Here is a 24,616-nt window from a genome sequence, read left to right as displayed (position 1 = left end):
TTATCTTGTAGTTCCTGTGAAGAAGCAGCATACGCTGGTCCCCAGGCATCCAGAGTGTACTATATCCTGTCCGTACTTAGAGACAGGCAAGACAAAAACCAGTCCCTTGGGGAGCTCCCTGGAAAGTCTGAATGTTAGATATATGTTTTATTTTTCTCTTTCCCTCTTGCATGCTTCGACTCTTTCCCTTCCCAGGGAGAAGGAAGGATTTGGGTGTTCTCTCTTGCTCAGTGCTGAACCAGGGGAAGAACTTTGGCTAATAGAGCGTGCTAATTCAAACCGCGGACTATATTCTCAGTGTTCCCAGACCTGGGCCCTTTTCCAATCAGTGCTCCTAGTGAGTACAGTAATTGGTACCTTGGGCAGCCCCCTAAATAGTCTGAACTTTGGACATATGGTCCAGTCTTCTCCTTCCCTTCTTAGGGAGAAGCTGGGAATTCTGGTTTTTCTCATGATTGTGTGGCACGGAGTAGGAGGAAGAGATTATGAGTAAGGTGCCATTTTATTCATTTTGGCTTTTGTCCCTATCATCTCAGTGGCAAGAGCCTTTCAACAGGTTTCTGGATTTCTAACAAAAGAAATTGGTCCATGTTGTTGAATCAGCATGTCTGTGAGGAGAAGGAGGGTCCAGGTTTCCTTTTTTGCCTCTTGCTGATCCAGATACAGCAACTTTGAGGAAAAACAGAACTTTTCAAACTGACCTAACATCATATGGAAAATTAGAATAGTCCTATGTTTGTGAAATAAAGTAATTTGAAACTTCTGCATAAAATAAACCCTTAGGCCCACATTGTTTAATTAGTATATTCTATAAAAAATTAAAGCAAAATAGCATCAATTTTACCCAAACTCCTTCAGAGAATGTAAAAAAAGGATTATTTTTTTTTTAAAAAGCCTATGTATCTTGATATCAAAATTTGGCAAGGACATTACCAAAAAGAAAAAGAAAGAAAGAAAGAAAGAAAGAAAGAAAGAAAGAAGAAAGAAAGGAGGAAAACTAGAAAAAAAAAAAAAACTAGAAACCAATATCCCTCCGGGACATAAAATTTTAAATAATTAACAAAACATTAGCAGATTAAATCTAGCAATATATAATAAGAACAATATATCATGAGAATACACTTATCTTATTAAGCACTGAGTGATATATGGAATTGTTAAATCACTATATTGTACACCTGAACCAATATAACACTGTTTGTTAACTACACTGGAATTAAAATTTAAAATAGAATAATAAAGAAAGAAAGAAATAAAGAAAAAAAGAAAGGAAGAAGAAAGAAAGAAAGAAGGAAAGAAACAAATTAAACAAATATATATATTATGACCAAGACAGATTTAGCTTAGGGATGAAAGATACTTATAACATTCAAAAATTTATCATTACAGAGGTGCCTGTGTAGCTCAATTGGTTGAACTTCCAGCTCTTTGTCTTGGCTCAGGTCATGAACTCACAGTTCATAGGATGGAGCCCTGCTTGGGATTCTCTCTTTCCCTTCTCTGTCTCTCATCCATGCTCTTTCTCTCTCTTTCTCTCAAAATAAATAAATAAATTAAAAAATATATATATCTATCATTCCAATTAAAAGCATTAAGTAAAAAAACTATATAATTTTCTCTGTGGACTTCAAAACATGTTCAATGACGTTTGAAAAAGATTAAAAAATATTTATTCCACTCATAATAGAAAAAAACTTCTTCAATAAGCAAATAGTATTCATACAGTATGTGTGTGTGTGTGTGTGTGTGTGTGTGTGTGTGTAGGCCCTCATCTATTCTATACATTGTCATCTTAGAGGAATTAATTGATATAAATTAGATAGATAAATAGATGAAAGCAGGAAATTAAATTGTCTTTATCTGCATGTGACATAATTATATATGCAGGAAATCTAAAAGAGCATAGAAACTACTTGTTAGAACAATTAAGTGAATTTGAAAAGGTCAAGAACAATATGCAAAAATCAATTGTACTTAGATACCAGAAACATCTATTAGAAAATGAATTAAATTTTTTTTTAATGTTTATTTATTTTTGACACAGAGAGAGAGAGAGAGAGACAGAGCATGAGTGGGGGAGGGGCAGAGAGAGAGGGAGACACAGAATCCAAAGCAGGCTCCAGGCTCTGCGGTGTCAGCACAAAGCCCCATGCGGGGCTCAAACTCACAGACCGTGAGATCATGACCCGAGCTGAAGTCGGACGCTCAACCAACTGAGCCGCCCAGGCGCCCCAGTTAGAAAATGAATTTAAAGGAGATTACTATCTATAAAAATATACCATAGAACAATTTTCAAGACTTCCATAGTGAACGCTAACCAAAAAACTTTTAGACAACTTGAACAAATAACTACATTTATGGAGTTATATTTATAGTCATAAATTACATGACTCAACATAAGATAAAATTTCTTTGCAAATTGACCTAAAGATTCAATGCAATGAGATTCAATAACCAAGGAGGTTTTGATTCTAGTTTCAAAAAATAAAATGCAGAGGATCTGGAATAGCCAAAAAAATCCATTAAAAAATATTTATTTCAGGGGCAGCTGGGTGGCTCAGTTGGTTAAGCACCCAACTTCACTCAGGTCATGATCTCACAGTTCGTGGGTTCCAGCCCCGTGTCAAGCTCTGTGCTGACAGCTCAGAGCCTAGAGCCTGCTTTAGATTGTGTGTCTCCATCTCTCTGCCCCTCACCTGCTCACGTTCTGTCTCTCTCTCTCTCTCTCTCTCTCTCAAAAATAAACAAACATTAAAAAAATTTAAAAAAAAAGGGGGCGCCTGGGTGGCTCAGTTGGTTAAGCATCTGACTTCAGCTCAGGTCATGATGTCACAATCTGTGAGTTCGAGCCCCACATCAGGCTCTGTGCTGACAACTCAGAGCCTGGAGCCTGCTTTGGATTCTGTGTCTCCCTCTCTTTCTGCCCATCCCCTGCTCATGCTCTGTCTCAAAAATAAAAACATTTAAAACATTAAAAAAAATAAACAAACACTAAAAAAAACTAAAAAAAAATTTTATTTCAACTAATGGTGTTGGAACAACAGAATATTTATATACAAAAAAATTTAAAAGAAAGAAAGGAAAAGGTTTTTACTAAATAATATAAAAATTAATTGAAGGTGAATCATGAAATAAAATGCAAAATCTATAAAATTTTCTAGCAGAAAACAAACTGTCTTCCTGAACTTGGTGTAAGCAAAGTTTTCTTAAGCATAACACTGAAATGTCCCAAATATGTAAAAATAAGTTGATATATTAATCTTTAAAATTAAACATTCTTTATCAAATACATCATTAAGGAAGTAAAACCAAAACCAAAACAAAACAAACCAGAGATTGGAAAAATATTCTTAGTATACATACTTGAAATAGTATTTGTATCCAGAATCAATCAACAGCTCATACTAGTCAGTAATAAAAAGAAAATCAAATTAAAAAAAAAAAAAAAAAGCTTTCCAAGTCTTGAATAGGCACATCAGAAAAGATATGTGAATAGCAGTTATTATAATAAGGAAAATACAAATTGAATCCACATGTGATATCACTTACATCTACTAAAATAGCAAAGAAAATTTTGCTGAGAATGTGAAGCAACAACAAATTTCATTATGCTGATGAAAATGGAAATTGGAAAACCACCTTGGAAAACTATGTAGCAATTTCTAATAAGTTATTACATAACAATTCCACCCTTAGCCAAATACCTAAGAAAAATGTACTCAAATGTCTACACAAAGATTTAGACCAATGTTCATAGAAGCTTTACTCATACATGTCAAAAGCTGGAAACAAATTAAATGTTTATTGATGGTTTAAGGAGAATGGTTAAACAACAAAATTGGTATGCTTATGTAATGAAAAGAAGAAAAACATTTTTAATAATGCAACATGGACGAATCCCCAAAACACTATGTTGTGTGAAAGAAGCCAGAACCCTAAGCATACATATTGTATGATTCCATTTGTATTAAGACCAGACCCAACTAATCTATGGTGATAAAAATCAAAATAGTGGCTGACTCTGGGTGAGAGGGGATTGAAAAGAATCAAAGGGAACATTCTGAATGATGTAAATGTTTTCTATCTTAATCTATGTGATAATAGGGGCGCCTGGGTGGCGCAGTCGGTTAAGCGTCCGATTTCAGCCAGGTCAGGATCTCGCGGTCCGTGAGTTCGAGCCCCGCGTCAGGCTCTGGGCTGATGGCTCGGAGCCTGGAGCCTGTTTCCGATTCTGTGTCTCCCTCTCTCTCTGCCCCTCCCCCGTTCATGCTCTGTCTCTCTCTGTCCCAAAAATAAATAAAAAATGTTGAAAAAAAAATTTTAATAAAAAAAAAAAAATCTATGTGATAATAAATTTTATTCATCTTGTGTGACATCTATTTGTTCTGTCATTGGCTCCTTGAGTGCCAGCACCACCCCGCCCTTGCTTGTTTTGAACTTTTATGTAGCTACTTCCCTTTTCTGGGTACCCATCCTCAACATATGTGTTGAAGTAATAAATCTCATGATGACTTCCGTATTTTGTCCCTTTCCTCTTTTCCACGCTGATTCTGCTACATTCAAATTATCTAATGTGAATGCTTCCAGGGCACTACAAACTACCCCACCCATGAGCCTCAATAAAGGTATTTGCCCATTGCCCATAGAACATTCCTCCGCTTCTTCTTATGATCAAACTTTGGGCCCTTGGTGACTTTGGGTGGCCATCTGAGCCTACTGTGCCTCCCTTTTTAGAACCTGTGAATATAATAAATCCTTTAATTTTACATGCTTTTCAGAGTGATTTCACTGCCACGCTGGAAATTATCCTTAAAGAACCCACAAGGGGGCGTCTCTCTTCCATTTACAACATGACTCTAACAAAATTTATGTAGTTTCCTGTATATGAATTATATGAAGTCCTGTTTCCATATGAAATTAAATATTGAAAAAAATAGCGGTCAAGTGTGCTTACAGACTTTAATGTGAGTAACTGTTATTTCATTCATAACTTTATTTATAATTATGTAACAACCATATCTCACTTTTTTGTAATTTTTTTTTTTTTTATGTAACAACATCTCTTACTTTTTTGAGAATAATGCGTTATTTTTCCAAAATCATGAGATGGATGCGTAGTCTTTCTTTTAAAATAATTTATGCATTGTGGATGATACACTTCCCTCTCAGGCAGCCATTAGCTGAATTCCAGAAATTTTATCATTTTTTAAACCATTATTCAAGTAAAAATAGTTTCTAGTTTCTATTTTGATGGTGATTTTGACCAATGAATTATATAAACCTATGTCTTAATTTTCAAACATACAGAGATTTCCCAGTGAACTTTTGGTTATTTACTTGTCTTATTTTACCTGGGTTAAAAAATATTTTCTGTAGGATTTAATCTTATAAAAATTTTCAGATTTGATTATCGGACTGCACATACCTATATGGTAAATTTTTGTAAATTTTCCAGTGTACTTGTAAACAATATGTATTTTGAAATTGATGAGCTTGATAATCTATATATCTTAATTAGATCAAGTTCATTAATCTTGATTAATCTTAATTAAGTTCATTAATGTTTTTAAAATTGCTTATGTATTTAGTGATTTGGGACTAGCTGTTCTGTTAGTGAGATTTTAAATAAAAACAAAAAAATTGCAGTCTAATTGTGGGTATGTGTCTGTGTCTTTTGTGTTCCATCTACATCAGTTTTTGCTTTACACGGTTTGAGGTTATGTTGTTTAATGTATAAAAAATTTAATATTGTCGTATCTTCCTGGTAAGTTAAACACTTTGTGTTATGAAGTATTCCCCTTTTATCTTTGTGATAATTTGTTTTACGTCAATTTGGCTTAGCTATAGTACCCACTTATTCAGTTAAACACTAATCACAGTTGTCTTGAAGATATTTTGTAGATTATTTAATACCTATACTTAGTTTGCATTAAGTAATAGAAATTAAGTGGGATAATTTGAGTGGGCTTCATCTAATCAGTTGAAAGACCTTAAGAGCAAAAACCTAAGTTTTTCTAAAAAAGAAATTTTGCCAGTAAACTGCAACATTAGATCCCGTCAGTTTCCAGTTTTCTAGCTTGCCCTCCAGATTTCAGATTTCCTAGCCCCAACAATCACGAGAGCCCATTTCTTGATATCTGTTTATCTATCTATCTATCTATCTATCATCTATCTATCCATCTGTCTATCCATCTATTTATCTATCTCCTTATTGGATCTGTTACTCTGGAGAACTCTGATACAATAAAATACTATTTGCCTCACAGTCTGCACTACTTCTTATTTATACAGCTATGTTAGAGGGACAGAAATATCCTGAATCACCTTAATTTCTTTTGGGGGTTATCATGAGCATTTTCCCATAAGATAATAATAAATGTCAAATTAGTTACCATGAACAGTTTTAAGAAAATTCCTGACACAAGTGAGTGGTCAGGAAAATTTGGATATTATTTTTTAAATTTTATTTATTTTATTTTTTATTTTTTTAAGTTTATTTATATATTTTGAGAGAGAAAGTATGAGAGGGGGAGTGGCAAGGAGAGAAGGGGAGACAGAGAATCCCAGGCAGGCCCTGCACTGTCAGTGTAGTACATGATGTGGGGCTCGAACTCACAAACCACGAGATCACAAGCAGAGCATAAGTCAGATGGTTAACTGAATAAGCCACCCAGTCACCCCTGGATATTATTAATGTAAACCAAAAACAGTGGAAAACATAATCACCAAAATATTAATGGTAAATGCCAGTGGATATTGGCATTTCAATAATTTTCTTCATTCTTCTTATATGTTCTAGGTCACTTAACTTTTTTTTTAGCTGAAACCTCTTTTACTTTTAAAACAAAGCTACTCTCTACATAGACTAGCATAACATAATAATAAAAAGGAACTTGGATTAGTATATATGGTAGCATGTTGTGAGGGAACAAATTTGTTTATCATCGTCCTGGATAAAAGTTCTTTTGCAGGTTTATTCATAATAGTTCTTTTTTTATTATTATTTATAATAGTTCTGGCATTGTGCTCAGTGAAAAGAAAAATGGGATTTCCAGATGTAGATGTTCACCAGGCAATTGGAAATGTACTTTATAGCTATGGAGATAACCCAGGCAGTACAATCACTACATACAAGAGTTCAGCCAAGTCATCAAACAAGTGATATATGCAAGGCAGTCAGATTCGTATCCGTCAGAGCTGGGAGGTTATGGAGCAAAAAGCTGAGTTTTGACTTTCAGGAGCTTTCTTTCACAATGACCTGGCCACAGGTAAAAAGATATAGGAAAAGATAAAGAATCGATAGAGGATAGTACGATTAAGATGCTTTTCTGACCCCTTGTGAAAAGGAATTTTCAATGAGATGTGGTTATTGCTGAAGAAAAATCAAGATAAATGAGGACTGAAAATGTTTCCAAAATATGAAAACATGAAAAGGGTTAAAATGTGAAGGTAGAGATAAATAGGTAGAGAGAAAAGGATGCTAAAATATTACTGTTTCTGGAGTCGAAGGTAAGATGGATTTAATAAACAAGCAGAGTCAAGAAGAAGTATCAAACCATGCTTCTTAAAAAACATCAAGCCTCAGAAACTTTTCTGAGATAGAATTATCTAAAACTTCATTACATGTATCTGTCTTGACTCACCGATGGAAAACAAATCCAGGTAAAAAGAGTGAAAAATCATAGGAATAAACACACATTCTCCAATTCCTAAAATTGTTTTGGTTATGTTTGCCTTCCATGTAGTTATGATAATCCAACACGATATTCTTATTTGTGTTTTTGCCTTGGGCCTGGTTTCAAAAATATCAGCCTCATGGATTATTCATTCTGAAACCATGTGTTTTCCAGTGTAATTTTAGTTTCAATTTCCCTTAGTTTTATTATAAGGAGAACATATTCTTGTAAAACTACATGTTAAAAAAGAAAAAAAAAAAGAATCCATGATTCAAGGGAAAGAATAGTGTAAGAAATATTCTAGAATGCAGAGTCATGTACCAGGAAGTTATTTCAAGTACTCATAAGCTGGATGACAAAACTGCATTCTTACAATGTACTGCACACTAACTCCTCATTTCTCCTTTTGATCATCATAAGGAACAATACAGTTTCTCCTTTTCCTTCAGCTTTATTAGTGAGATCAAACAATGCCTGTAAGTGACCACAGAACTACATGCACCCCAAAGAACTTGCCAAATGCAGTTTTAATTTGCATTTTGGAAGAAACATTTTCAGGATGTTTTATCCTTTATTCAAACTTTTAACATATTACAAACTCTCCAAATGTGAAGTACTATTGGTTCAACAGTCCTTAGCAGTCAAATATAGTAGAGATACAGAAAAGTCTTCCTAAAAATTACTTCTAAGGAATATGAAGAAGAAAGAACTGTATCACTGAGAACACAGATAAAAGACTGAATAAGAAAAATGGGCATGTAGAGAGGTACTGTCTTTCGTTTTTTAATTTTTAAAATAATTTTTTAATGTTTATTTTTTAGAGACAGAGAGACGGAGCATGAGCTGGAGTGGGACAGAGAGAGAGGAAGACATAGAATGCGAAAACAGGCACTAGGCTCTAAGCTGTCAGCACAGAGCCTGACACGGGGCTCAAACCCTCAAAGGTTGAGATCATGACTTGAGTTGAAGTCTGACGCTTAACTGACTGAGCCACCCAGGTGCCCCAAGAGGTACTGTCTTAATTCCTCACCTGCTTCCATTTTTTTCTACAACAATCATTGCCTACATTAGTTCAATGTATCATGGTTTACATTTCATGGCTGCTGAAATAAGACACTACCGTGTTTAAAGAACCCTAGAGACTTAATGGAAAGCCAATGATAGTAACAGTGAAGGGGTATTTTAGGACTTTAGCCTTGGTCAAATTCATTGTCTTACTTCAAAGATTTAGGGGCGCCTGGGTGGCGCAGTCGGTTAAGCGTCCGACTTCAGCCAGGTCACGATCTCGCGGTCCGTGAGTTCGAGCCCCGCGTCAGGCTCTGGGCTGATGGCTCAGAGCCTGGAGCCTGTTTCCGATTCTGTGTCTCCCTCTCTCTCTGCCCCTCCCCCGTTCATGCTCTGTCTCTCTCTGTCCCAAAAATAAATAAAAAACATTGAAAAAAAAAATAAAAATAAAAAGATTTAAACGTTTCCATAAAAAAATGTACTTTTCTAGTTACCTATATTCATGGTTTTTCTTATTTCAGTTTCTTTCTCACATTCCCTATGACAGTAAACGAATGGTGTTCCCAGTGACAAATACTTCATAGTACCATAAACTTTCAGTTTCTTCATATGATGAATAGAGATGCTTTTGTGGTTTTATTGTTTATCAAATTACAAAGAAAGAAAATGAAACTATTCCAAAAGTGGAAGTCATTTCTTGCTGCCTACGTGTGTAAGTTTGCAATCATTGGCTATGGCAACCTCTATAATAAATAGATGCTCTGAAAACTCCTTGCGAGGACCAGAGAAGTAGACTGCAAGAATGTCACACAATAGGATATTGCCTACAAAAAATTCTTGGGAAAATTTGAAAGAATACCATATAGATGAAGAGGTGGGCTTCGTTCTGCCAACTCCACAGGTAAGACAAAGAACTGATGTATGGGCAAAAATGTTTTCTTATCATTACTTACCTGAGCAAGTTAACTTCTGTTGAGCAAATGTGGTTCAGTAATTTTTACTGAACAAATGGATGAAGCAATGCCAAAAGTAGAGCAGAATTTTAATAAATGGTGCATACTTAACTTCCTTAAAATTTTCTGCCTAGAGATTGAGTCTTAAATCCATTTTTTCTTACCTTACACAGATAAGGTAAGTGATGAAATAAGGAAACTATAGAAGTATTTTGGCTTAATGCAATTGCATTTTGGGGGGGCATTTTGAAAAAAAACAACAACAAAGTAATAAATGATCCATGTCAAAGGAACCCCTTTTCTTGGTTGATAATACCTTAAATTGTGTGAAGTACATGTTCCTACTTTGATTAGGTTTTTGAGATGGTATATCAAGCAATTTTGTGTTGTATTAATACTGCTTGTTGCTACTAAGTGTAAGATTTGGATGAGAGTCTGAATTGCCTTTTTTTTAAAATTTTACAAACTTTGCCTGCAAACAGCAAGACATGTAGAGTAAGTGTTTGTCTTTAAAACTACATTTTTTTAAAGTTGTATTTCAAAGAATGCCAGGAAAACCATCTTATTATCTATTTCAAATAACAAACATTTATATAGCATCGTTAATTTACAAATACTAACTTACTCCACCTTCATAACCATCCTAAAAAGTATGTATGTTATTAACCTCATTTTCCTGATGAGAAATTTAAGCCATGCAGAGGGCATCTTTAAATGAAGCAAACATATTTTTAGTTAGAGATCTAATCTAACTGTACTTAGAAACAACATCCTGTAGGGGCATCTGGGTGGCTCAGTTGGTTACATATCCAACTCTTGATTTCTGCTCAGGTCACGATCTCAAGGTTCCTGGGATCTGGGATCGAGCCCTTCTCTCTTACCCTCTGCCCCTCTCCCCAGCTTATGCTCTCTCTCAAACAACAACAAACCCACTAATGTCATTGCTTAAAGCACTTTGTATTTACAAATCACTAATACTTAGACCTGCTCCCCCTCCATACAAGCACACTGCAGTGCCAGGATAAGATGATTTTGGAAATGTACTTATCAATGGTACAACAAGAAGTTGCAAAACTCTATATATAATTTTTCTCCCAGAGTAAATTCTCTTAAAAATTAAGACAATCGTGGCAGTTTTGGAGCTCTAAGAACAGATTCCAAGGGGTAAAGCAAAACAAATGAAAGCAAACAAAAACAAAACAAAACTCTTCCTGGACTACTTAAAAAGTAGTAATTACTACTTAAGATGTTTAGGAAGTTAGATCATATTCTGAAACAAGGAGAACAAATTAGTCATTACTTTTATTTCTTCACTGAAGATCTTTCCTAGAAATTATAAGTTCACAATGTTCATTTCATATTTTATCATCAATCAAATTTCTATTCCAAAAGAAAATAATGTCTTCTAGTTACACATAGATACAAAATACATTCTCTAATCTAGCAGAAGTTGATGACCCTCTGTGTTATTCTTAATTAATTTATATTATACCATTAAGCATCTGAAACAGAAGTATATTATTGATTGAATTTTTGCATCTGTTAAAAGTTCTGTCAAAAGGATGTTAATCACGATATAGGACAACAAAAAATATTTCTGTTATTTGGGGAAAATAGTAAAAACCAAAAATTCAGCAGTGTTCCAGAGTAAAATGCAGAACAACAACAACAATATATATATTACATATATACATATATATATATGTATATATGTAATATATATTTGTTACTAAAAACACCACTGCATAGCATTTGTGTGGTTAGGGAGAGTTTCAGAGAAACCAGAGAGGTGACTATCTAGTGAATATACTGCTTGCATATTTCATTGCTAAAAAATCTGCACTAATAGACAAAGACTGGCCAATTATCTGAAGTCCCTGAAAATGTTTGAATTTTATGTGATGTTTGCCTTTTTGTCTTTTAGCTTACTTATAATATTAATTGTTTTGAAGCTTTGAATTTTATGTGACGTTTGCCTTTTTGTCTTCTAGCTTACTTATAATATTAATTGTTTTGAAGCTTAAAATTTCATCAATGTTGGTTTGAGTTAATCTCTCTGTTTTTGCTGTATCCCCATAGTTCAGTATTGATGACCTCAAGAACATATCTGGAAACAGCTTAATGAGAAAGGCATGGGGAAAGAGCATATGGGAAGTTGAAGCTCATTTCAGGGCAGTGTCTAGGTCTTTTGTTTACATGTTTTCCTTTGACATGAAAGTATAAATATGATAAGATCCAAAGAGACACTTTTGTTTGGATTTTATTTGCACTTACTGGGAAAAATATAAGCCTATAGTACCAAAGCAAGCAATTGGTACATATAGGTACAGCATCTCTTACAAGTCCAGTACTGTCCAAGGTTCTGTAAGAAATACAAAATTAAAAGCATGATAAAATCCTTAACATCAAATGGGGTAGTGAGATGTTAAAAGAACATTGATTTTTGAGGGGTGCCTAAGTAGCTCATTTGGTTAAGCATCTGACTTCAGCTCAGGTCATGATCTCACGGTTTGTGAGTTCAAGCCCCATGTTGGGCTCTGTGCTGACAGCTCAGAGCCTGCAGCCTGCTTCAGATTCTGTGTCTCCCTCCCTCTCTCTCTTCCCTTACCCTGCTTGTGCTCTCTCTCTTTCTCTTAGAAATGAGGAATGAATAAGCTTTTTTAAAAAAAAAGGAAAGAAAGAGCATTGATTTTTGAAAGTTGGAAACACTTAAAAGTTCAATCACAATAAACTATATGAACTATATGTACAAAACAATCTCATAAACTGAGCCTTGTTTTCCTTATTCATGAAATGGAGATAACAGTCAACTTTTTAGGTCATTATAATATTTAAATAAGAAATTATTGAGCAAAGTGCCTAGTCTACTTACTGACATCTAAGAAATCTCAATTTTCTTCCATTAAAAAAAAAATTAGAATCTAGCCAGGAAGAGAAAATAAATAGCAGATAACAATAAATTACTTAACAATGTGAAGGTATAATACACAGGATTTATACTTGGGGATCTAAGTGTATGTTGGAGTAATCAGGATGATTTTAGTGGAACTTTTGAGGTAGCCTGTGTAAAAGAGCAGGTGAGAGTGCTGGAGGAGAGGAAGAAGTCTTGAGCTCTGAGTGTGCAGGTAACAATACAAGGACTGGGGTTACTGAACAGGTAAGTGTTTGTCAGGACAGCATTACACAGAATTGATCTACAGGCAAGACAGACTATGAATCAGATACAAAACTATTTCATAAAAATTTTCACTATGAAATAAATGTCCCGTTTCTTTTTTTCTAGGAGGAACTACCTTACCCTTATGATCAATGGATTTCCATTGCTAAAAACCTGCCTGAACTTATTGAGAAAAATGAACTACGTAAAGAAGTTGAGAAGGTTTGGAAAGGCATTACATTCATCTTTCTGTTAGAGCTTCTTAACATTTTTCACTTGGCTTTAAAGCTATAATGTCACCCATGTTGATTTGAGTCAATCTCTCTTTTTATTCCCAGTTAAAAATGTTCAGTATTGATGACCTCAAAGACCACAAGTCACAGCGCCTTGCACATCTGGTCCTGGGGTATATCACCATGGCGTATGTGTGGAACCAAGGCGGTGAAGATGTTTGTGAGGTTTGGAGATTTCCTGGTATTTCTTATGCTATATGACAATTTACATCCAATTTACATTTAACATAAAAATAATTCTAAAACTATTATAACTAAATTTGGTGATGCTTGTTTAACAGAAAATAAAAAGAAGACAATGTTTCATTGACTTAACATGCCAGCTGCTATCATTATTGGATTTTTAATCTTTCACTTACATAACACAGTTGCTCCATCCTGTGGATATAGACATATGTCCTGAGTCTTTCACTTAAATTATATTGTAAGCATTTTTTAGTTACAACATAATCATGCTAGTCATCATTTAAAATCACTTTATAGTTTTTCATTGAGTTACTGGACTTTATTTATTCAATCCTCTGTTTACAAATACTGTACTTGTTTTAATATTTTGCCATTGTAAATGACATTATAATCAATATATTTGAAAATTAAATTTTTTCTCTCTTTATGAGTTTTGGGAGATATGGACATTTTATGACTCTTCCTACTTAATGCCAAAGTGCTCTCTTACATCAATGTAAATGTAATCTGTCAACATGGAAGAACATATGGGTTTCACTCTACTCTCATCAACAGTAGATAACTTTAGATTTGAAATAATACCATATTTTATTTTAGCTGGAAATCCTAATCACATGAAACCAATTGACTGTAATACCTGATCTTTAGACAAGAAAGAGATAAAATAGATTCCAGAAGCACCTTCTGCCATTTAATGATTTTTTTCCTTTTTGACAATTTAATTGGAATTATTATCTTGTCTTTCCACATCCTGTTTAAATACAAAACGACACATATAGTTCCCCTATGTGATAAGTCATCCTCTGATATGTAAACAAAAGGGAAAATGTGTTCTGCATAATCATGGGAACACCTTTTACTTCTTTATAATTATCAGACTACCATATATAAATTTTGTGATGACACAAAAAAGTTTCAGATTAGTTCTAGCCTTACAACCTAAGCACACAGCCCCACTAGACTTGCTAGAATCTGAGTCTAGCTAAATGTGTAGGTATTGTATAGAAAGATCATCAATAGGGGCACCTGAGTGGCTCAGTCAGTTAACCCTACAACTCTTGGTTTCAGCTCAGGTGATGATTTCAGAGTTCATGGTCTGCGCTGACGGAGTGGAGCCTGCCTGGGATTCTCTCTCTGTACACCTGCCCTGCTCACGCACACATGCACACTCTCTCTCTCAAAATAAGTAAATAAATCAAAACAAAATGAAAGATCATCAATAACAAAGGGCAGCATATGCTAAGTGGAGAAGTATGAGAGTCCAGAGGAGTTAAATAGTAGTTGGTATAATAATGAAATGTTTCAAGGAAGAAGTGGGACTTGAATTGCTTCTTAAAAGATTGATACAGCGGGGCGCCTGGGTGGCGCAGTCGGTTAAGCGTCCGACTTCAGCCAGGTCACGATCTCGCGGTCCGTGAGTTCGAGCCCCGCGTCGGGCTCTGGGCTGACGGCTCGGAGCCTGGAGCCTGTTTCCGATTCTGGGTCTCCCTCTCTCTCTGACCCTCCCCCATTCATGCTCTGTCTCTCTCTGTCCCAAAAACTAAATAAAAAACGTTGAAAAAAAAAATTAAAAAAAAAAAAAAAAAGATTGATACAGCTTATTCAAAGAGGAGAGAAGCAAAAAAGAGAGAGGACTAGCAAAAAATATGGAGACCAGAATGTACATGGGATAATAAAAAAGATAATAAATTTACCAGACTGGACATCAGAATTATAAAATAAAAATAAAAATATATTTTTAATTTATCTAGTTTTTATATACCACATTATTCTAAAAAGGATTTTAGAAGCCAGCAACAAATACATATACACATATATATGTATATACATATATATATAGAAAATTATATATATATATTTATATATATATATATTTATATATATATATATTTAAATATATATATATATATTTATATATATATATTTATATATATATATTTATATATATATATGACTATTGAAGTGAGGAAACTATAGGAAATATATATTATATATATATATGTGTGTGTGTGTGTGTGTACACATACTGTCAATAGTCATACACACACACACACACACATATATATACAACTATGAAGTGAGGAAAGAAAACAAATGGATAAAAAATAAGATATATCAATATAAGGCAAATTTTGCTTGAGAATGGGTTAGAAATTAGCATCTGAGTTTCTTAGTAGCTGTGTAAATGTCTCTTAATAGATTAAGATGGGTTTGAACATTTCCTTTCTTTTTTCCAAGTCATCTCAAATTAATTTTTCAATTAAGCACCTTCCCTTTTGTTTCCCTTTGATCTTCCCTTTAAATCAGAAAGAGGCAGAAATTTCCTTTAGAAACAAACGTAAATCATTTGCAAACCAAAATGTTTCACTTTCCAGAGGCATAAGTTCTGCAAGGGCTTTGATAGCCAATGTTACCATGCTAACATTTTGTCTTGTTAAAACATCATCTCCAGGTGTATTAAATTAATCCGAAGCTACTGAGGTTAGAGCTCTCCTGAGCTCTCAGAACTATTGAGTGGGCCACATTGTCATGCCACCTCTTCCACCGTAACCCACCTCCTACTACCCCAGATGAGCCACACATATTCCAGCCATAGGCTGCTGATGACAAGGATGATCTTAATTTATTACATGGGACAATCTGGTTATAAAATCAGGCAGATAAAGAATAAAAGGTCAGCATTATGATTAATAGAGCAGTTGGAAAACATGGCATGCATGAGTGGCAACAATGGGCACCTTAAGAGAGCGCTTGCCCATCAGGATTGCCCTGTGGGGGTAGGAGCCTTTTAGAATGTGGGCAAACACAGAGCAGAATCCTGAGTAATAGGCTCAGGAAAAGAAAAGTTGAGAACAAAGGAAACTGAGCATGATTTTATCCTTGTATTTCCTATGGATGAAAAATTTCTTGCATAGAGGAATTGCCCAACAAATATTCATGGGGTGGACACATGAGTGAATAAGTAAGTGACTACAAGTAACCACAGACCGTTGGAAAGTCAAGGATACATCCTTTGTTCCTTGAACCCTTTACCTCCTTTTTCTCTCTCTGACTAGATTATGTCCACATCAACCCACATCTAAAACATAAACATTTAATAATTCCCAGGACTAAGTTGTGAAATGAGGAAGAGAAAATTATAGTGGTTTGGTTTCAGAATGCCATGATGTAGAACAGCTAATGTTCTGGCACCCAGAAAGCAGAGAAAAAGGTAAGATACTTCAAAGGCTAATACTAAATACTGTGTTTTAATTAGGTCTTGCCAAAGAATATTGCTGTTCCTTACTGTGAACTGTCTAAGAAGCTGGATCTGCCTCCTATTCTGGTTTATGCAGATTGTGTCTTGGCAAACTGGAAGAAAAAGGATCCCAATGGGTACGTAAATTGTGATTATAGCAGGAATTAAAGAAGTACATGCTTGGGGCACTTGGGTGGCTCAGTCAGTTGAGTGTCGTGGTTGAGCAGTTCGAGCCCTACATCGGGCTCTGTGCTGACAGCTTAGAGCCTGGAGCCTGCTTCAGATTCTGTGTCTCTCTCTCTCTCTGCCCCACTCCTGCTTATGCTCTGTCTCTCTCTGTCTCAAAAATAAAATAAACATTATTATTATTTTTTAAAGAAGTGCATGCTATTTATGTCAATAGGGAGTCAGTCATTGGTTCAGTTTTCAGCAGCACAGCTTTCTTCTCTGTCTTGGGGGTATGTTTTCCTCTGCTGGTATATACAAGAGAGAAAGGTGTATAATTAACATACAATGAAATGTGCCATCCTGACTGTTCGGTTGGGGGATTTTGACTGTTCTACACACATGGATAGCCTGTGACGAGATACAGAATATCACCTCTATGGTTCTTTCTATTCAATTCTCTTCTCTACCTCCAGGTACACACATTCTGATTGGTCATTTTAAAAATTAATTTTTTCTGCTATTGGATTTCATATTAGTGCGATTATAGAGCAGGTGTTCTTGTGTCTGGCTTTTTTTTTTACGGGTAACATGTTTCGGAGATTCTACAACTTTAATGTTTATCTCTCCAGTTAAGAGTAAACACATTTTCGGCAGTGGAAAGGAAAATGCCCAGGCTCTCAGTGCAGCCTGTTGAGGGACTAGGCCCCTGCTATCATTTTAGCAGTGGGATTTGATACCCTAAGGGGACAAGAGACATAGGGTGTCCCAGGGCTCTGGGTGTGTTTCTGCAGAGGAGTACTGTAGACCCAGGAACCATAAAATGAAAGGATTTGATCTAGAAAAGCTTATTAGGAATGACTAGTTTTGACTAACCTTCTGTGTTCCTTGAATATTTAATTTTTTTTTTTTACTTAAAAAGTCCTAAGTATTTGCAATGCCTAGTTGATAAATATTTTTTTAAAAACATATATATTTTTCTTTTTTTTACTTATATCTTACCTTTGATAGATCAGTAGTATTAAATTGAATAATAATAACTCAAAACCACTGTTTGAGTTTTTAACTGATTTTCTTTTTCTTTTCCAACTGGCCCACTGTTTGATGGCTGCTTTCATAAGGCCCATGACTTATGAGTAAGTATTTGATCATTTTATTCTAAGGATTATTTTTTATTCAAAGTAAATATAGGTTTATCAGTATCATCCAAATGTACTTTTTAAGAGACCAGTTGAATTCAGGCAAAAAATAACTCAAGTAATTTTTTAAAGAGCAAATAATCCCAATCCTTAATTAGATCTCAGACTATCATAGGACCATGCCTGCTTGATATCATAGCTATATTTACATGCAAAAATAACACCTGCATATATAAAATGTAATTAAAAATGCACAAATACAAAATGCACATCCATCTGTGTGTCTTTGATTTAATAATCTCAGTGGCCAGAAACATAAACTTGTTCTTTTTGGCCCAATCCTTACTATTTTTGATCTATGTACTGAGCGGAGGCTGAAAGCTAGGGAAACAAAGGTAAATATCATAGGAATAAGCCTGCTTTGGTGCGGAAAGTGGTACAGGCAAATTATGTAAATTGCTCCTTGATTAGGAAGAGGGCAAGAGGAGCTCTAACCAAATAAAAGGGATGAAGAAGGAATTCCTGTAGCAGGTTACTTAAGCTGAGTTCCAAAGAGTGAGTAGGAAGGAATTAGCTACAAGAAAAAAATGAGTGTTCATAGTGGAGGATACAGCAAGAGTAAGGGCCTCAAAGTGATGAAAATCTTGATGTATTATCAGACTGAAGGAAGGCTAGTGTCGTTGATGAGTAGTGACTGATGCAAGTAGTAGTGTGGTAAAGGGAGGAAGAAATAAATTTAGCCAAAAGATTATGTAGGACTTTTGGCTATGATAAGGGGTTTAAATAGTATCTTCAGATCAGTGGACAGCTATGGAAGGCTTTTACATGGGAAGATGGTATCATCAGTCCCATTTTACAGATGAGAACACTGAGGCAGAAACATAAAATATCTAGGTCAAGGTCACACAGCAAGTAAACTTGCAGAAATGGTCTGGCTTTGGAGACTATGAATTTAACCACCATGAACTTCATAGATATACAGATACTGAATCCTTGGTAGCACTAGTGTGAAACTTCACTAAGAAAGAAAATATGGTATAATCAATTATTTGAATTTCCCAATTTCTTTGTAAGGCAAGTAAACCACTGAGAAATTGAATCAGGTGCACAGATAAAAATATAGATATGAATATATTTATTTAAAGCAAAACCTGCTTAAAATTATACATCACAGATGTCTCTATAAGCATCAAATATGTATAAATCTATAAATATGGTAATATACATGCATGTGAAAAATTAATGAGACAAAAGAAACAGAAATGGTCTTGGAATTTCTGGTGCCAAAATTCTAAAATAGAATTTAAAGTCTCAGCTTAATTTACCATTAGATCTTAGACGATGGACCTAACACTCATATTCCCAACAATGTAATATAGTAAAACCTAGCATACTTATCCCACAAGATTATTTTGAAACTAAAATAGAATTAAAATACTTGAAAACTACAAAGCACTCAAACAAATACGCCAGTATTTTTGCTAAATTCTTGACTCCCTTGACTTATTTTCTTAGGAACATGGACATTCTGTTTTCGTTTCCTGGTGGAGACTGCGGTAAAGGATTTTTCCTGGTTTCTCTGTTGGTGGAAATAGCAGCGGCTTCTGCAATCAAAGTAAGTCTATCCATACTGGCAAATTTGTATCTTGAGTTCCATAAGCAGAGCAATCATTCTATATTATGCATGAAATAACTTTATCTTGATTGAATAGAGCATTCAATTATTTAATTGGATATAAGGGATCATCTGGTAGAAAAAAGTATTTTATTTATTTTTGTGTCTCATCTAAAATATAAAGCGTAGGACCCATGCATTTAGAATAAAGTTTGAAGCCTCAAAAAAAGAGATACATTTTTAATGCAAGTTGTCATTGGAACTAGATCACAGAGTGATATAAATCTAATGGTTTTGACTATTAGAATTAGAAATAACACTATATAAAACTATATAAACTTATCTCTAAATGTTAAATAAATAAAAATACACCCAAGCTTAATTAAATGCAAGGAAATTAAGTCAAACAATAAGAGGGTACTCACCAAAACAAAAGAAGTGGAAATCCCACGTTTAATTTGGGGATTAAGAATTAGAAGAAGTTTATTCTACGCCAATATTTAGTGCTAAGAAATCTTAAATGTTTATCTTTTTTTTTTTTTAAGGTAATTCCTGATTTATTGAATGCAGTAAAATGTGAGGACCACAATACTCTGCAAAGGGCACTGCGTTACATAGCTTCTTGTCTGCAACAAGCCCAGGAAGAGTTTAAACAAATTCATGGCAAGTGTTGTATGCCAGGCAACATTCAAGGCTGGCAGTCACAAGTTTCTGATTACCTGAAACGTAGAGTTGTTAAACAAATAGAAAAAAAAAAACTCTCACTTAAGTGGGTGTGTTTTCACTTTATCTCACTAAATTATTATAGTTTCCTGTGATAGGTTTCGTTATATTAATTTTATAGATAAAGTAATCTACTGGAGAGATAAGATAAATGGCCCAAGGTTACATATATAGTAAATTGTGAAGCTAGAATTGCAAGCCAGGTAATTATTTAACTGTCAGAAATGTCCTAGCCTCCCACTGAAAACCATGGAGACAGTTGCTTAAGGTTCAGGCTGTTTTAATTTCTGAAATACTTAGCTTCTGCTTGATAAGAACTCCCTAAGAATTCTGCTTTTTCACAAGTTAAGTAAGAAACAACAGAGAAAAGCTACTGAGCTCAAAAGTTATTACAAAATTAACAGGTAAAAAAAAGCAGCAATTACCAAAAAAAGTATATAAACAAAGGTCTACCAAAAAAAAAAAAATGCGCTCTGCCGGACAGCTTCAACAAATATGTCACAGTGTATCCCTAGGCTTTGAGTTACTGATGATTGGTCATTGGAAAGAAATAGACCTTCAGATAAAAAATGTTAGTAAGCTTTGGGAAGAGAGACATGGGGATGATCCGCAGGGAAACAAACCCACAGGGTTCTTGGGGTTGTTGTTTCTGCTTTTCATTTTATTTAGATTTGTTTCTTTCTTTATGTAAGTAGTTTATCTCATGGCAGTAAGCATGTGAAATAGCTTTAAAGAAACATTGGCAGTTTAATTGGTCTCCCTAGGAGGAGTCTGATGTGGGCTTAGGCTCTTTGATATAAGCTGTGTGCTAGCCCTATGGTAGACCCTGTTCAGTGGACATGAGGCTCACTTGGGAGAGCTTCTCCTCAGGGACTTTTTCTGCACAGATGGACCTAATGCCTTTCCTGCAGCCTAAGCTGAAACCCGCTATCAGTTATTTACAATATCTTGATCTCCTGTGATGGTTCTGATAACTGCTTAATTTAACATACCTTATCTTTTTACAGAATATGTGGATCCAAACACATTTTTCAATGTTCTTCGCATATACTTGTCTGGGTATGTAGTCTTACACCTGAGTTTGTTTTCTCTTAAACATTTATCATAACACATCAAATTCCCACTGATGATCCCCACTATCCATCGGGTTTAGGAAATAATTCATATCTTAAAAAACATGTTGTAGAGAAAGAATAGACTATTCTCTCTGTTATTAGTTGGCCAGGCATGGACTCGACTATGGACAGGAAAGGTAGTCATTTAAAAAAGAGGAATGGAGGTGCCTGGGTGGCTTAGTCAATTGAGCTCCTGACTCTTGCTTTTTGGCTCAAGTCATGATCTCCCAGTTCATGGGATCGAGCCCCATATCAGACTCAGCACTGATAGCACGGAGCCTGCTTGGGGTTCTCTCTCTCCCTCTCTCCCTGCCCTTCCCCCACCTCTCTCTCTCTCTCAAGATAAATAAATAAACATTAAAAAGAGAGAACAGAATGATATTTTCTCCAATGCAAAGGTAAGCTTCCATTTATAGAATCCTTATGCCAAATTTTCTCAGAAACATTTTATTTAGCATTCTCAAAAATGAACATGAGTGGAGGGAAGTGTGGAAGAAGAATAATGAAATCTATGTCATGTCACTCTCCATTCACCCTCTGTTATAAAATTTTATATCTGAAAATTTGGCAATTAATCTAAATAATGATTTTTTTTCCTTCCTCATCTAGCTGGAAAGGCAACCCCCTGCTGCCAGAGGGTCTGAAGTATGAAGGTGTCTGGGAAACCCCAAAGAAGTTTGCAGGGGGTAGTGCAGCCCAAAGCAGCGTCTTCCAGTGCTTTGATGTTCTGCTGGGCATCCAGCAGAGTTCTGGTGAAGGTGAGTGGATAATGACAAATAATAATAATCTCCTATGTTAATACAATAGTGTTTTAACATCTAAGAAGTAACTTTCCATCAGCATCTCATCTGAGCCTATCTGATACTTTTCAAAGAATCAGTAAGGCAAGATCTTGTTGTCATCACCCCCTTTCACAAACAACCAAGCAGGAACTTTTAAATTTCTTTACAGGTTAAGTGACAAACCCCTTATTAACCAGCTAGAAAGCAGTGAAGCCAGAACCAAAACCCAAGTTCATCACCCTCTCAATCTTGAAATTTGAACATGTATATAAGGCCTAATTGGCTGTGATGAAGCCCATAGCACATGTCCTGAAAATGTATGATCAGATTCAGAAAGAGAAAGTCACCAGCAAATGAGATGGGACTGTGAGTTGAAGTTGGGGAAGTGGAGATGTCAGTGACAGGGGAGGCTTGACATTGCTCTTGGTCAGATTTTCCAGCAGGTCTTATTTTCCAGCAGCTCAAATTTTAAAGATGCCCCAAAGTTGAAATATGAACCACATCCATTATATTCTTTGTAGCGGTAGGAGAAGCTCCAGTAAGAACTTCTTGGTTAATAGTTCATTCATTTATTTAAAAGTTCTCCCTTAAACTCTCCTGGACTCTGTGTCATGATCTGTCAAGTATAGATTATATTCACCCTGTCTGTATCATCAGCTTTTTAGAAGGATCAAATACAGTAGGAAGTGAGAAAGGACACATGAGCAAAAAACTCTATTATGAAAGAATGAGTTCAGCTCATGGGGCTTTCAGAATTAAGGCTGTATTACAATAATTACCATTACTAGATCAAGACGAGTAGTCTTCTAACAGGGTGGTTGTGAACTCAGTGCCTCATGTTTTAGTGGTGGCTTGTGATCTCCCACCCACAATGACCTCACTCTGACCTTCTCCCCTAGATTGGGGAATGTTTTGGTTTCCCTACTAACTAATCTTTCTCTTGTTCCTTCAGAATCTTCTTTCAAATTCCTTCAGGAAATGAGAGAATATATGCCATTAGCTCACCAGAAATTTCTCCAGTCATTAGAGTCAGCCCCCTCAGTCCGTGAGTTTGTTATTTCAAAAGGTGATGCTAAACTGAAGGCAGATTATAATGAATGTGTGAAAGCTATGGCTGACCTGAGAAAATACCATTTGAAAATAGTAGCCAAGTACATCGTGATTCCTTCAAGGAACAAGCACAAGGCAAACTCAACATCTGAAGACACATCAGAACCAGAAAATAAAGGAACTGGAGGCACTAGTGTCATGACTTTCCTGAAGAGTGTTAGAAATACAACTGAGAAATTCCTGCTGAACGTTGACTAATGTAACTTGGCATTTCGTAAAGACCAAGATGTCTATATATATCTATATATGTCTATATTGCTCATTGTATCAGACCCACGAATTAATAATACACAAATTTTTAATAGTACTTATAAAAGATTTCAAAGTGTTTTTCCAATATCTGTTCCTTCCTTGTAAGAATAGAATTATAATAAAATTAGAATATTTTATTGTAATTAAAATGATGACATTCAATAAATATTGATATGATATAATAAAATGTCTAAAAGTTGCTTTATTCATAACTATAATTAAATACTCATCCAGATGAAACCCAGTCTACACTGCTACCCTCAACCATGGGTAATAGATTCCTTTACTCTCCCTACAGTAATATCACACTTGTTTATAATTACCTGTGCCCTTGTCTGCATTGTTACTACATGATAAGCTTCCCGATGCCAGGGACACCCTATTTTTTACTGACCCATGCATCCCCCAACCTTAGTACATACCTAGCAAATACCTGTTGAATGAATATATAAATGAATCAATTCATGAATAAATTACTGTGGGCTAACAAGGTCACCTTTGAAATATAATTTCTCTCAGGAGGCTGGGGTTATCCGACACGCACAATCTGGCATGAATTTATTTAATAACATAATCTAAGAGTGTTGGAGAGGAGCTTAAAAATTATATGAGCCAAACTCATTTTTTAAAAATGTTTATTTTTATTTTTGAGAGACAGAGAGCATGTGCGCGCAAGTAAGGGATATGAAGAGAAAGGGGGACAGAAGATCTGAGGTGGGCTCTGACACTGGTAGCAGAGAGCCCAAAGAGGGGCTCAAACTCACAAACTAGGAGATCATGATCTGAGCCAAAGTCAGATGCTTAACCAGCTGAGTCTCCCAGGCACCCAGACCCAAACTAATTTTAAAGATGACAAAATTGAGGCTCAGAAGGATGAAGGTGCTTACTGAGGGTCACACAGTTGGTTATAAAGGGGAGGAGAACTTTAGTTTATTGATCTTTCTCATCTTTTTCACCGGTCTCGATGTAGACCAGGTTAGAGAGAAAGGGAATTTGGGAAGAAGAGGGAGAAGAAATGAGGTGGCTTGATAGAATTTCAAGAGATATAGTAGTAGATGATTAGCTAGATATTGGCTATGCTATTAAAGATGAGAAGAAAAACAAGACACAATGGCTGCCTGCGTGCAGAATTTGCAAACATTTTCAACTTGTGGAAAGCCCAGGTCTGAGGAAGTGGGTTGAGTGCACACACCCAAACAGATTCAAA

At 35.3% G+C, this 24,616-nt stretch overlaps 1 protein-coding gene and 1 long non-coding RNA gene across 2 annotated transcripts; one reads left to right on the top strand and one right to left on the bottom strand.

The window, feature by feature from the left end:
• LOC131506706 (uncharacterized) lies at nucleotides 1-12,043 on the bottom strand. The gene is made up of 2 exons (XR_009259101.1): nucleotides 11,909-12,043; nucleotides 1-669 (listed from the first exon to the last, which is right to left on the bottom strand). It is a non-coding gene; the product is annotated as an uncharacterized LOC131506706 (long non-coding RNA).
• On the top strand, nucleotides 9,439-23,596 carry IDO1 (indoleamine 2,3-dioxygenase 1). Its single transcript, XM_058720592.1, has 10 exons — nucleotides 9,439-9,582; nucleotides 12,918-13,013; nucleotides 13,130-13,249; nucleotides 16,527-16,645; nucleotides 17,795-17,809; nucleotides 19,328-19,427; nucleotides 19,973-20,090; nucleotides 21,158-21,209; nucleotides 21,875-22,023; nucleotides 23,000-23,596. The coding sequence occupies exons 1-10, from the start codon at nucleotides 9,484-9,486 to the stop codon at nucleotides 23,353-23,355; spliced, it is 1,224 nt and encodes a 407-aa protein (XP_058576575.1). The 5' UTR covers nucleotides 9,439-9,483; the 3' UTR covers nucleotides 23,356-23,596.
• The last annotated feature ends 1,020 nt before the right edge of the window (nucleotides 23,597-24,616 follow it).

This window comes from Neofelis nebulosa, chromosome 3, assembly GCF_028018385.1.
Source record: "Neofelis nebulosa isolate mNeoNeb1 chromosome 3, mNeoNeb1.pri, whole genome shotgun sequence".
Taxonomy (NCBI): Eukaryota; Metazoa; Chordata; class Mammalia; order Carnivora; family Felidae; genus Neofelis; species Neofelis nebulosa.
The sequence above is the reverse complement of the archived record's forward strand: the minus strand, read 5'-3'. Positions and strand labels throughout refer to the sequence as shown.

Coding starts and splice junctions, on each gene's coding strand:
- IDO1 (XM_058720592.1), top strand. CDS start 9,484: ATGTCACACAATAGGATATTGCCTACAAAAAATTCTTGGGAAAATTTG. Junction 13,014..13,129: donor TACGTAAAGAAGTTGAGAAG/GTTTGGAAAGGC, acceptor TTTTATTCCCAG/TTAAAAATGTTCAGTATTGA. Junction 20,091..21,157: donor AGAGTTTAAACAAATTCATG/GCAAGTGTTGTA, acceptor ATCTTTTTACAG/AATATGTGGATCCAAACACA.